General features: G+C 40.8%; 1 protein-coding gene across 1 annotated transcript in view; it reads left to right on the plus strand.

Annotated features, from left to right (window-relative positions):
* Positions 1-14,071, plus strand: part of LOC103183543 (ELAV-like protein 1) — a 28,833-nt gene that overhangs the window by 11,804 nt on the left and 2,958 nt on the right. Inside the window, exons 3-7 of the mRNA XM_042342843.1 lie at positions 134-237; positions 750-903; positions 4,316-4,555; positions 11,350-11,453; positions 11,942-12,095. Of these exons, the coding sequence (XP_042198777.1) occupies positions 134-237; positions 750-903; positions 4,316-4,555; positions 11,350-11,453; positions 11,942-12,095 (756 nt within the window). The remainder of the gene's footprint in view (positions 1-133; positions 238-749; positions 904-4,315; positions 4,556-11,349; positions 11,454-11,941; positions 12,096-14,071) is intronic.

Genomic DNA, 14,071 nt, shown 5'->3' on the forward strand with positions numbered 1-14,071 from the left:
GCAAGCTTAACAACACCTAACATGGTTGACAGAATTTTGGTTCTCTGTACAAAATGCACTTTGAATGGGAGTCTCATCCTTGAGAGAGCGAGTTGGTTCCCATTACTATTTGTGACCAATTTTTTTTAAACAGGACACAGCCTTGGATACGGGTTTGTGAATTATGTGGACCACAAAGATGCGGAGCGAGCCATTAACACACTCAATGGTCTGAGGCTCCAGTCAAAAACTATAAAGGTAAGAGGCATAGTATCGTAAGGTTAGTGAGTATTGTAATGTTGTGGAAATGTTCCCCAGTAATAATTTTCAAAGCACATGCCTGGTGATATTTATGTAGTTATGAAAAGTGAAATTGCTGCTGGATCACATTGCTATTGGAACAACAATATCAAGTAAGAGTTGTGGGAAGTCAGCAAGATAGGACTCCTATTCTCTCCAGTGAAGTCTGTGCACAGAAGTAATGTTTACCTGCTAGTTGAGCTGCTCATGTGCACTTGCGCGATGCAGCTTGGCCTGCTTCACTCTCAGCACTAGATATATGTCGCTTGGGAAGAGGGGGAAATGGGCTGTAAGTTTTCAAAGGAAGTGTTTCATTGTGAGAAACTCTATTAAAGTAATTTATTGGTAAAATGTCCTTTACTTTCCCGCAGAAGTATCGACATTCCAGACATACTTGTAAATGTTGTAATTGTTGTAAATGTTGTAAATTCCTTAGCAATGCCTCTAATGGTTACGACTTTCTTTTGAAGGTTTCCTATGCCCGACCAAGCTCCGATAGCATCAAGGATGCAAACCTGTACGTGAGCGGGCTGCCAAAAACGATGACGCAAAAAGATTTGGAACAGCTCTTCGGACGCTATGGTCGCATCATTACATCCCGTGTCCTTGTTGACCAAGTATCAGGTGAGTGGCATACATGTTTATTTAAGCACATAGGTGTACTTGCATTTATTCATAAATTTCAAACCCACCTTATAACAGGGTAAACTTCTGCATTCACTGTTCATGCATACAAAAAAAAAACAGGCTTGTGTCCTATGTTAAACGTGACCATCTTTTGGGTGATTGGATTGCCACCAATGTCACTTTCTGCATACTGCATGAGAAGTGACATAGGCAACAGTCTGTTGACCCAGAACTGGACCATTTCTAGTGCGCAGACAGGCATACAATCATTTTGAAATGCGAAAGAGTGGTTTGAAGCGAACTGTACAGATTTCTATGCACATTTTGGATTTTATTGGTAAGTAAATGTTGCAATTCATTCCCCATGCATGCTGTGAGGGAATACATGTTATAACAAAGCCCATTATAATGTTAACTGTTTGATTTTTATAGTATCATTTGGTTTTCAGAAACTATTACTACTGCTGTGATGTCCTTCCATGTTGAAATAAGCAGTTTAATGTCTGCTGTTTATTCCATGCGATTGACTGGGTCACATAGAAGTCCTATTTGTTTTAATGAAAGTGTTTTGCTGCCCTTTCATTGCATCTATTCTGAATGTTGCTGATTGAGAAGGCTACTACTGTCTACTGATGTTTGAGCTGTGATCAACTAAGTCAGTATAGAGCAGAGATTACATTTTGTGTGGTGCTTTTCAGTACCTCAGTGCCCTAGTGTGCAATACATTTGATTACAAAATAAAGGGTCAATATTACATCTGATTTCAATTTTGTAATCCAGAGCTATAAATATAAGTTTGTATCCCAGCTGTTGACATTGTAGACTTGATTTAAACTGCTGACATAGTCGTAACAACCCAATATTTGTTTTTTCCTGTTAATAAGCTAGGTGCTGCAAATATTGCCAAAATGCTAAAAGTCAGGGATTTCTTATGCTGTTTCGTGATTGACTATGATATTGTAAGGTGTTTAAGCCACAGCAAAATGCAACTAATTTCGCAAAAATAACCAGGCTCAATTTCTTCTCTTGAAGGCTTTGTTTCCACAGGTGACTTTTTTTTTCTAAAATTTACTGCCTTCTATTGAATAATCTGTCGTTGGCTTATGTCTCATGCTCATAATAAGCATGTGGGTTGCGATTCCACTGTGCTGGCTACCAAAATCTTCCAAATTGTCATCCTTTGTTTGCAAGTTATTTGACTGCACGGGGAATTTAAAGTTGAGCGAACACACAATATTGAATAGTGGTGATCTCCTTGGGGAAATTGTTTAGGGTTGTTAAATTGCAATTTCATTTATCAATGTAAATCAAGATTCATTAAGTGTGCTCTTGTATTGGCAAAGGTAATTCTTCCCAATCCGTTATCTCTCCTAGCAGTTTTCTCCCAACCCTGCAAGATTCACTGTTTAAAGGAAGGGTGCAGAAAAACGTAATATTTTTTAAAAAAGCTGTAAACACCGTGAGTTTTGATGGTGACTATTTATCCCATGGCATTTCTTTTTACCTCTCTTTGCGCCATTATTTAAAATTACCTGCTCCTCTGCCATCCTTTGGATTCTTGTTTTAGTATTGCTTTTCACAGTTCACTATTTACAGCGATTTGAGACATCCTCTTGACGTGAAAGGCACTATACAAATGTAAATTATATTGTATTTTTGTCTCCCTTTTTATCACCTGCCTATTTTTGGTGTACCTTTGCCTTCATTTTTCAAATCACGAGATTCAAGAGAGTATAGCATCAAATCCCTCTTCTCCACAGGTCATGTTGACTTGCTGCCAGCAGTGTGAGGGATGTTTTCAAGATGCATCTAGGCTTTAATCACTACTGCTTTGAGTTGGGCATTCAGAAGCTTGCATGGAATGGATTTTGCTAACAGCCAAGTGAAAATCTTTGTTAAGATTACATCAATTGTGGAAATGTTAAAAAAAATCTCAGTATTTACCATATCTGTGCGTGTTTTGAAGTCCATTTAGGCTACCTAACTGAATTAAAGCCATTTTATTGAATCTTCTGCCTACGTGCTGCTTATGACATTATCCTTATCTGGCATTTCCATATTTAAAATTGAGTTTGCTGTTGCTCAGTTGCATAGACTTCACGAAAATATAGCTTGGCATGTAGACACTATAGTGTGTGTACACTGGAAGTGTTCCCCTGCATTTTCATGCATTTCCTCTCTGGTAAATGTGTCCTGCAGAAGGATGCGATGACCAGTACAGCTTTAGGGTAAGATTTGATTCATATTCAATTATCAAACTTAGTGGGGATAACTGAATTGCAGTGTAGTTATTTAATTTTGATATTGTAAGTGTTAGCAAAGAGCTGAATAAAATCATACAGGAAGCTTAAGATAGGGTTTTTGGTCTTATTTGTCAACCAGTGTTTTTTGGTCAGCTGGATGTCTCACATGTGGAAACCCATCACCATGCGTAAGAGTATCCAAACCATCCCATACACACATGGAAATTCCCTGGAGGGATGCATCCTGCTTACCTAATTCCAGAAAGTTATGGAAGCACCAGAGTGTGCGTTGGGGTACTACTGGATGTTAGAGCATTTCTCAGAGAGGCCCTTGTTCAAGATATTGGTTGGAAGTGTCGCCCTCAAAAGAGTAATGCTGCAGTAGCACATTTCCTTTTTGTTGGAATTCTTTTCTTGGTTTGAAAGAAGTCAATGTTGGTGAGCAGCAGTGAAAAGAAAGATTAGCTCAAACTATACATATACTTTGGTTAATTTCTCTTGATTTGTCTTTCCTTTTTTTTCTATGATTTCGGCTTCTATAAATTTACAATTTGATGCATACCGAATCTTCTAATCTAAAAGGTATATGATGAATTGTGGGATGTAAAATATTTTACCCTGTGAATAGTCTGTCTTGATGTCTTTTTGTTTTCTTGAGTTCTGAGTGCTATCATTTAGCTCTTCATATTTCTGTTGATCATCAGATAACATATTAATTCAACTGTGTGGATTGCAGGCTGGCTCTCGTGATATCATTGCATCTTTTTGGTACCGTCTGTTCTCAATTTTAGTTTAGTTTTCTGTGAAATTTTGGAATAACGTACAAAAATAACAGAAATAATGAGCCATTACTTAACTGTGGTTCAGTAGTACAATTTAAGGAAAAATGGACTGTCCTTTTCTGACATGAATACACTTTCACTTCAAAGAATACATTGAAATGAAGCCCATTTCCTTGTCTGATAATTCTTAGCCAACTTTTTTAATGTAAATCCTTGCACGTGAAAGGGAAAATGTCTTCCTATAGCCTTCCTATCTCCCTCTCTTCTATCCCATTCCTCCATACACCATTATTAGTTCTTCCAGTTGATTAGTATTGCTGTCTGTGTTGCTCCTATATATATATATATGATATGTGAATTGTAATTTTTTCCTCCACAGGTGAGATTTTGTTTGTGAAATGTCAAACGACTCCTCTTGCTACGGTAACGGTTACCAAGGAGAACTCGATCTCATGGCTGAGGAATGCAAGGATCACGGGGATGACAATGCGAGAACCAACTTAATTGTCAACTACCTGCCTCAGAACATGACGCAGGATGAGCTGCGAAGCCTTTTTGGTAGCATAGGAGAGGTGGAGTCTGCCAAACTGATCCGCGACAAGGTCGCAGGTAAGGACCATAAAGGTAAAGTCGCAGCCAATGCTGCTTTTTTAATTCTTCTTAGATACTAAGTGAATCTCTGATAGCCACTTAGATTTTCACTTTTTTTCTTCTGCTTAATTTCTTTGAAACGAGCTGCTGGAAACATTGAATCTGAAGAAGTCCTCCTGACTCAGTTAAGTGGGAAAGGCCATGCATTTCGTTCGTACTTGATGTTGCTATTGTAACAAAACAATGGACTACTGAAAACGAAAGTTGGGGCATGTCTGTAGATTTTCTCTACAGTGAAAGCTGGGTTTTATCTTGGACTAAGTACTGTTCTACAGCAGAGGGCATCGTGTGTTAAAAGTAATTTGACTGCAGTAAAGGACCAATGTGTGAAGAAGAAAGGCGTCAAAGTGGCTATTATGAAATACTGTCTTCGTTTTAAAATGCAGAACTTTCTTTTTCTCCTGTCTACAGATATCTGCCTATTTAAACTTTAAATAGTTTTGCTGTTCTTTGCATTTTATTTTTCTCTTGAAGGTATTGACTCATGCAGATGTGCAGTTGCACAGGTATCTGTTGCTTAAGTGCCCATTCACAGAGAATAATAATAATAATCCTTGCATTTGGTATAGCGCCTTATCACATCTTCGAGATGTCTGAAATGAAATTAGCAGGGTATTCCATCATGGAGGGCATCAAGCCTGAACTCCATTCTGATCTTGCCAAATTTCCTTGTATGTACTTTCCAGTGGAGATTTCTGAATAATGATTAGAAGTGGTAACTCTGTTTTGATGTTAATTTTAATCCATGATAATATTTTTTTCATGAATAGTGGTAGAAGTTGCAGTGCCTCAGCCACTGTGCTGTCTGAGATTAACAAATTTGACTCAAGCTAGTCAGTGAACCTGCAACCTTGTAGTCTATGTGACTTTGTACTATATAATTTGCAAAATTATATTCAACTAGTCATTCCTTACAAGTTAGCTTCACTCTCAGCAGACTATTCCACTGTGTAACGCATCACGGACTGAAATGTACAATTCTCGTCCAATACCATGTGTGCACTTTCCAGCAGGGCTCATTAGAGCTTATCAGGGGTGTGAACTCGCATTTTCTTTTTCCCTGGTCCAGAGAGCTGAGTTCATTTGTAGCACCTAACTGCTGCCCCGACTCAGAGCAGATGACTTAGCACAGACTGGACATTCGAACCTGGGTCCCTCGGGTCTGTGAAGTTTAGTGCTACCCTGTAGTTTTACCAGCTGTGCAATAACAGTGGCAGCAGCTGTTCCATCATTAGGATGAGATTTTTGCAGTTTGCTCCATGGTAAATCTTGCCCCTCCATTTACATTGATTGAATTTTGAAACTTAATTTATGTTCTATCTTGGTACACAATGTGCAATAGGGACCTGTTATAAATGTGGTAATTGGGGGTCCATAAATTTCAAACCCACCTTATAACAGGGTAAACTTCTGCATTCACTGTTCATGCATACAAAAAAAAAACAGGCTTGTGTCCTATGTTAAACGTGACCATCTTTTGGGTGATTGGATTGCCACCAATGTCACTTTCTGCATACTGCATGAGAAGTGACATAGGCAACAGTCTGTTGACCCAGAACTGGACCATTTCTAGTGCGCAGACAGGCATACAATCATTTTGAAATGCGAAAGAGTGGTTTGAAGCGAACTGTACAGATTTCTATGCACATTTTGGATTTTATTGGTAAGTAAATGTTGCAATTCATTCCCCATGCATGCTGTGAGGGAATACATGTTATAACAAAGCCCATTATAATGTTAACTGTTTGATTTTTATAGTATCATTTGGTTTTCAGAAACTATTACTACTGCTGTGATGTCCTTCCATGTTGAAATAAGCAGTTTAATGTCTGCTGTTTATTTCCATGCGATTGACTGGGTCACATAGAAGTCCTATTTGTTTTAATGAAAGTGTTTTGCTGCCCTTTCATTGCATCTATTCTGAATGTTGCTGATTGAGAAGGCTACTACTGTCTACTGATGTTTGAGCTGTGATCAACTAAGTCAGTATAGAGCAGAGATTACATTTTGTGTGGTGCTTTTCAGTACCTCAGTGCCCTAGTGTGCAATACATTTGATTACAAAATAAAGGGTCAATATTACATCTGATTTCAATTTTGTAATCCAGAGCTATAAATATAAGTTTGTATCCCAGCTGTTGACATTGTAGACTTGATTTAAACTGCTGACATAGTCGTAACAACCCAATATTTGTTTTTTCCTGTTAATAAGCTAGGTGCTGCAAATATTGCCAAAATGCTAAAAGTCAGGGATTTCTTATGCTGTTTCGTGATTGACTATGATATTGTAAGGTGTTTAAGCCACAGCAAAATGCAACTAATTTCGCAAAAATAACCAGGCTCAATTTCTTCTCTTGAAGGCTTTGTTTCCACAGGTGACTTTTTTCCTAAAATTTACTGCCTTCTATTGAATAATCTGTCGTTGGCTTATGTCTCATGCTCATAATAAGCATGTGGGTTGCGATTCCGCTGTGCTGGCTACCAAAATCTTCCAAATTGTCATCCTTTGTTTGCAAGTTATTTGACTGCACGGGGAATTTAAAGTTGAGCGAACACACAATATTGAATAGTGGTGATCTCCTTGGGGAAATTGTTTAGGGTTGTTAAATTGCAATTTCATTTATCAATGTAAATCAAGATTCATTAAGTGTGCTCTTGTATTGGCAAAGGTAATTCTTCCCAATCCGTTATCTCTCCTAGCAGTTTTCTCCCAACCCTGCAAGATTCACTGTTTAAAGGAAGGGTGCAGAAAAACGTAATATTTTTTAAAAAGCTGTAAACACCGTGAGTTTTGATGGTGACTATTTATCCCATGGCATTTCTTTTTACCTCTCTTTGCGCCATTATTTAAAATTACCTGCTCCTCTGCCATCCTTTGGATTCTTGTTTTAGTATTGCTTTTCACAGTTCACTATTTACAGCGATTTGAGACATCCTCTTGACGTGAAAGGCACTATACAAATGTAAATTATATTGTATTTTTGTCTCCCTTTTTATCACCTGCCTATTTTTGGTGTACCTTTGCCTTCATTTTTCAAATCACGAGATTCAAGAGAGTATAGCATCAAATCCCTCTTCTCCACAGGTCATGTTGACTTGCTGCCAGCAGTGTGAGGGATGTTTTCAAGATGCATCTAGGCTTTAATCACTACTGCTTTGAGTTGGGCATTCAGAAGCTTGCATGGAATGGATTTTGCTAACAGCCAAGTGAAAATCTTTGTTAAGATTACATCAATTGTGGAAATGTTAAAAAAAATCTCAGTATTTACCATATCTGTGCGTGTTTTGAAGTCCATTTAGGCTACCTAACTGAATTAAAGCCATTTTATTGAATCTTCTGCCTACGTGCTGCTTATGACATTATCCTTATCTGGCATTTCCATATTTAAAATTGAGTTTGCTGTTGCTCAGTTGCATAGACTTCAAGAAAATATAGCTTGGCATGTAGACACTATAGTGTGTGTACACTGGAAGTGTTCCCCTGCATTTTCATGCATTTCCTCTCTGGTAAATGTGTCCTGCAGAAGGATGCGATGACCAGTACAGCTTTAGGGTAAGATTTGATTCATATTCAATTATGAAACTTAGTGGGGATAACTGAATTGCAGTGTAGTTATTTAATTTTGATATTGTAAGTGTTAGCAAAGAGCTGAATAAAATCATACAGGAAGCTTAAGATAGGGTTTTTGGCCTTATTTTTGGCCACCGTCTTCACTTCGTCTCAACGAATGGCTTCTCCTCCACCCCCCGTACTGTCTCATGTGGTGTCCCTCAGGGCTCTGTCCTCGGTCCCCTCCTCTTCACCCTCTATATGCTCCCCCTCGGTGACATCATCCGCAAACATGGGGTTAACTTCCACATGTATGCGGATGACACCCAACTCTACCTTTCCTCCTCTACTCTCAACTCCACGACCACCGATGTCCTGACAGCCTGCCTGTCCGACATCGAGTCCTGGACGAGAGACAACTTTCTTCAGCTCAACGTGCGAAAAACCGAGGCCCTCCTGATTGGCTCACGTCAGCGCCTCCGCACCTCAGGCGCTGACACCATCAGCATCCAAGGCTGCACTCTCCACCTCTCAAAGCCAGTCAGGAACCTCGGCGTTTTGTTCGACCCTGAGCTGTCCTTTCTCCCTCACATCCGCACCACAACTGGCACCGCCTTCCATCACCTCCGGAATATCGCCAGATTACGGCACTACCTCACCCCTCACGCTGCTGAAACCCTGGTTCACGCCTTTGTCACCTCAAGGCTGGACTATGGGAACTCTCTCCTCGCCGGCCTTCCCGCCACCTCCCTCCACAAGCTGCAGGTCATTCAGAACTCTGCAGCTCGTGTACTGTCCCGCACCAGGCTTCGGGACCACATCACTCCTACCTCGCTCGCCTCCACTGGCTCCCCATCCCCCAGAGGATTGATTTCAAGATCCTCATCCTCACCTACAAGGCCATTCACGGCCTTGCTCCCTCCTACCTCTCCAACCTACTATCCCCCTACCTACCTGCCCGTACCCTCCGTTCCTCTGGCTCCGGTCTGCTCCACGTCCCCCGCCCCAACCGCCCTACTATCGGTGGTCGGGCCTTCAGCCTCTCAGCCCCGAGGCTCTGGAACTCCATTCCCCAGTGCCTTCGCCTTGCTTCCTCCCTTTCCTCCTTCAAGGCCGGTCTCAAAACCTTTCTCTTTGACCGAGCCTTCAGCTCCCCTCTCGACTCTCTTCCTCCTCCTCGCTCCCTCCCTTCCCTCCCCTCACCCTGACCATTTCCCCCCTCCTCTCTCCCTCCCTCCCCTCACCCTGACCATTTCCCCCTGCTCGGGTCATGACCCAACTGTGCAGCGCCTTGGGACGTCCTCCTGACGTGAAAGGCGCTCTATAAATGGAATCTTGTTGTTGTTGTTGTTGTTGTTATTTGTCAACCAGTGTTTTTTGGTCAGCTGGATGTCTCACATGTGGAAACCCATCACCATGCGTAAGAGTATCCAAACCATCCCATACACACATGGAAATTCCCTGGAGGGATGCATCCTGCTTACCTAATTCCAGAAAGTTATGGAAGCACCAGAGTGTGCGTTGGGGTACTACTGGAGTCCAACCAGCTAAAACCACATAGCTTGTCATTGAGAGCATTGCCTGGCAAGCTTCAAGAACAACAACAAAATTGCATTTATATAGTGCGTTTCAGGTTGGGAGAATACATTCCTGCTGCTTGTCCAGCTAGGACCACCCTACCCCTTAGGGCTTTGGCTTTCAGGGTAAAAGGGAGCTGAGTGGAAACAGACCCTGTGGCCCCAGTGACTGGTCCGCCCTTCCAAGTCATACCATTGAGCCAGCCTGGCTGTTCTGTCATCAGCAGTGACGTGGAATATTGCAGACCCACCTGGCTCAGGTACTGGACTCCCGAGAACACCACAGAGGGTGGGCTCGATTCTGACATTCCCTTGCCAAAAATGACGCCATGGAGCCAGTTCAGCTCCCTTGGAGCAACACAGCTTGGACATGTGTCCGTTCCACCAATTGGAGGTGCTGATTTTAAGCAGTAGCTACTTACCACTCTGCAAGCCAATCAAGGTGGATTCCAAGTGTTGGATGTATGAACCAAATGTTCACGAATTTGGACTCCAGGTAACACTTTCCAGCAGCTGTCGCCCCATACCTCATTTTCCTCATAGCTATCTGGCAGATCTGCCTTCAGCATGACAGGATAGCTTGCTACGTGCCAGCACCTTGACGTTCATAGAATATTACAGCACAGAAGCACGCCATTCGGCCCATCGTGCCTGTACCAGCGCTTTGGAAGAGCTATCCAACTAGTCCCACTCCCTCACACTTTCCCCATATCTTTGCAAATTTTTCCTCTTCAAGTACTTATCCAATTTCCTTTTGAAGGTTGTTATTGAATCTGTTTCCACCACCTTTTCAGGCAGTGCATTCCATACCCTAACAACTCTTCTCGAGATCTAAGTTCAATGTCAGCTTTACTCAGCACCAGTTGCTTAATCCATGTGAGGGACCTTGGTAATAGGCTTTCCCACTGTGAAGCTGCCTCCATCTCTAGAGTCCTTAGAGACAGACCATAGTTGGACAGTACTTGTGGTAGTAGTTTCATCTTGTTGATAGGTGAATTGAAAGTGATTGACAAACAGTGGGGAGAGGGGAGGATTTGCAAGTTATATTTGAAAGGGAGTAGTTTAAGATTATGTGTCTGATCTCATTAATCTTAACAATTTCATTTAGGTAGGTAATTTACAAAAAAAAATTCACTTAATAATCCTTGCATTTGATACAATGTCTTATCACGTTGTCAGGATGTCTCAAAGTGCTGAACAGGATTTACTGTAAAGGTTTTTTTGACTGGATCTTGTGGATGAAATGCAGCAGCCAGTTGCACACAGCAATGTCCCACAAAACAGGAAACTCCCTTTTCTTTTTGAACAGTGCCATGGAATCTTTTAACGTCGACTTGAACAGGCGGGTGGGACCTCGGTTTAATGTTTCGTCCAAATAATGGCATCTCTGATAATGCGCACATCCCCCAGCACCGTATTGGAGAGTCAATTTAGCCCATGATTCCAAGTCCCAAGGTGGGATTTAAACCACAAACTTCTGACTCAGAGGCGTGAGTGCTGTCTCCAAGGCAAGCTTAACAACACCTAACATGGTTGACAGAATTTTGGTTCTCTGTACAAAATGCACTTTGAATGGGAGTCTCATCCTTGAGAGAGCGAGTTGGTTCCCATTACTATTTGTGACCAATTTTTTTTAAACAGGACACAGCCTTGGATACGGGTTTGTGAATTATGTGGACCACAAAGATGCGGAGCGAGCCATTAACACACTCAATGGTCTGAGGCTCCAGTCAAAAACTATAAAGGTAAGAGGCATAGTATCGTAAGGTTAGTGAGTATTTTAATGTTGTGGAAATGTTCCCCAGTAATAATTTTCAAAGCACATGCCTGGTGATATTTATGTAGTTATGAAAAGTGAAATTGCTGCTGGATCACATTGCTATTGGAACAACAATATCAAGTAAGAGTTGTGGGAAGTCAGCAAGATAGGACTCCTATTCTCTCCAGTGAAGTCTGTGCACAGAAGTAATGTCTTCCTGCTAGTTGAGCAGCTTGGCCTGCTTCACTCTCAGCACTAGATATATGTCGCTTGGGAAGAGGGGAAAATGGGCTGTAAGTTTTCAAAGGAAGTGTTTCATTGTGAGAAACTCTATTAAAGTAATTTATTGGTAAAATGTCCTTTACTTTCCCGCAGAAGTATCGACATTCCAGACATACTTGTAAATGTTGTAATTGTTGTAAATGTTGTAAATTCCTTAGCAATGCCTCTAATGGTTACGACTTTCTTTTGAAGGTTTCCTATGCCCGACCAAGCTCCGATAGCATCAAGGATGCAAACCTGTACGTGAGCGGGCTGCCAAAAACGATGACGCAAAAAGATTTGGAACAGCTCTTCGGACGCTATGGTCGCATCATTACATCCCGTGTCCTTGTTGACCAAGTATCAGGTGAGTGGCATACATGTTTATTTAAGCACATAGGTGTACTTGCATTTATTTTGGTCATGTTTGTAAATAAAGGGGCGCTTCCCTTATTCACTACTCGTGTGCCAGCAGCTCTCCAGTACTTCAGCCAAGTGACTATTATGTATGCAAAGCTGGACAGGTAGTGGATTATTCATCAACACACACATCACAAGCCAATGAACATTTCCCCGAAAGTTAAGGAAGGCTACATTTTGTCAATTGAGTTCCTCAAAAAGAGCTTTATAGTGTTTTAACTGTTTCTTGTAGGAACATTTATGCAGGTAGTTGAGCCCCCATTTCTACCCCCTTGCTAATCTCAGCAGCGCTGAACAGATATATTTTGGGGCAAGCTTTTGTTTTAAAAAGAAATTGCTTGTTTTAAGTATTCAACTGGACTAACCCATTCTGGAGATCATGCACTTTTATTCAGAAATTCTCGATGTTGCATTAGTACAGGCATTAGTACTTAGCAAACTTTTACAAACTACAAAATTGGCTGTATGGTTTTAACCTTGGTCTGCTTATTTTATACCTTGGGCTGCCATGAATTTCCAGGACTGATGCCAAAATGGTGGGCACCTTGTTCTAGTGCTGCCCTCCAGGTGTCAGAAAGAGCTGTGCAGTACTGCTCTGGCTGTTTTCCATCCCAGTACTGATCCAAATGTGAGCCAAGGGTTTGGGGAAAGGGTCAAACCTATGACTTTGTGGAGGGCTCAGTTGTAATTTTGATGCATTTTAAAATGTCCAACCAGGAAATGCAACCACTGGACAAGTTATGCCATTACTCAACCTGATCTCGTCCAGATGAGAATTCGTTGAGCACTTTGAGGGTCCTACCTGGACATCAGATAGCTAAGTTTTGGTCTAATAATTTTCTTTTGCCACCATGTATATTTAGAAAAGCTAACCTGGTATAAAGTGTCACATGATTGCATATTGGCTAAACTCAGATAAATATTTGTACTCAATGCTTGCAGTTTCATGCAAAGCAAATTTGGTAGATGTGCTCGCTAACCTCGGCTGATTTAAAATGGAGAGAAATCAAAGCCAAAATAGTCTTTGCTGTTGATGTAATTTTGCAGACCATGCAGAAATAAAATTTTCCATTTATCGATTATTTATAGTATATTTGGTCTCGCTTGTATGTAAGTTGTTGTCAAATATCATTTATAATCCTGTATGGATTCAAATTAGGTTCCTAATTTAATGTCAGTTATCAACTAAACTTTTCACAATAGAGTCCTAATTTTTGCATAATGTGTTGTGTTTAGTGATCCAGATTTCTATTGAAAAGTTTAATTATATGCACACGTGATAATAATCCCTCAAGAAAAAAAAACAATAACAAAATTGGTCACTTCAATCCACAACTGTTTGTGGGACACTGCTGTGCATAATTGACTGCCACATTTTGCCCACAAATATAGTCAAGTCACTTAACAGTATATTCTGTGAAGAGCTTTGAGATGTCTAGAAGACTTGAAAAGTGCTATATCAAATGTAAGGATTATTATTAGGTTTGAATTTGAATTTTACTTATTAGATTTAAGTTTGCGATTTGTTACAAAGTATGTGTTTTTTGATTTGATTTTTGTAGCTCATACCCCAAGTTTAATTTTATATTTAGTTTGGGCATTTGTTATTACATTTGGACTCTGCTTAGGTAGTAGTTGGAGTGTCCATAAAATTCCAGCCCCATCTTATGATGGGGCATGATCAGGAGTGGCCACCGCTTAGCGCTTCTGCTCGCGTTTACCGATCACGTCTGGTGAACTCACCGTCCAGAAAACCCACCGGCTCAACCAGCCTGCAATAGGCTGGAAGTTGCTTTACTGCAATTCAAACACCATTGTTTTGAAACATGACAACGTGATTTCCAGCATGATTTGAAGTGCGATGACTGATTCAGTTGGTGGGATTAAGGGTGGTACGTTAGATAATGTCATTGTATTATGAGT

The sequence above is a fragment of the Callorhinchus milii genome, unplaced genomic scaffold (genome assembly GCF_018977255.1).
Source record: "Callorhinchus milii isolate IMCB2004 unplaced genomic scaffold, IMCB_Cmil_1.0 Scaffold21, whole genome shotgun sequence".
Taxonomy (NCBI): domain Eukaryota; kingdom Metazoa; phylum Chordata; class Chondrichthyes; order Chimaeriformes; family Callorhinchidae; genus Callorhinchus; species Callorhinchus milii.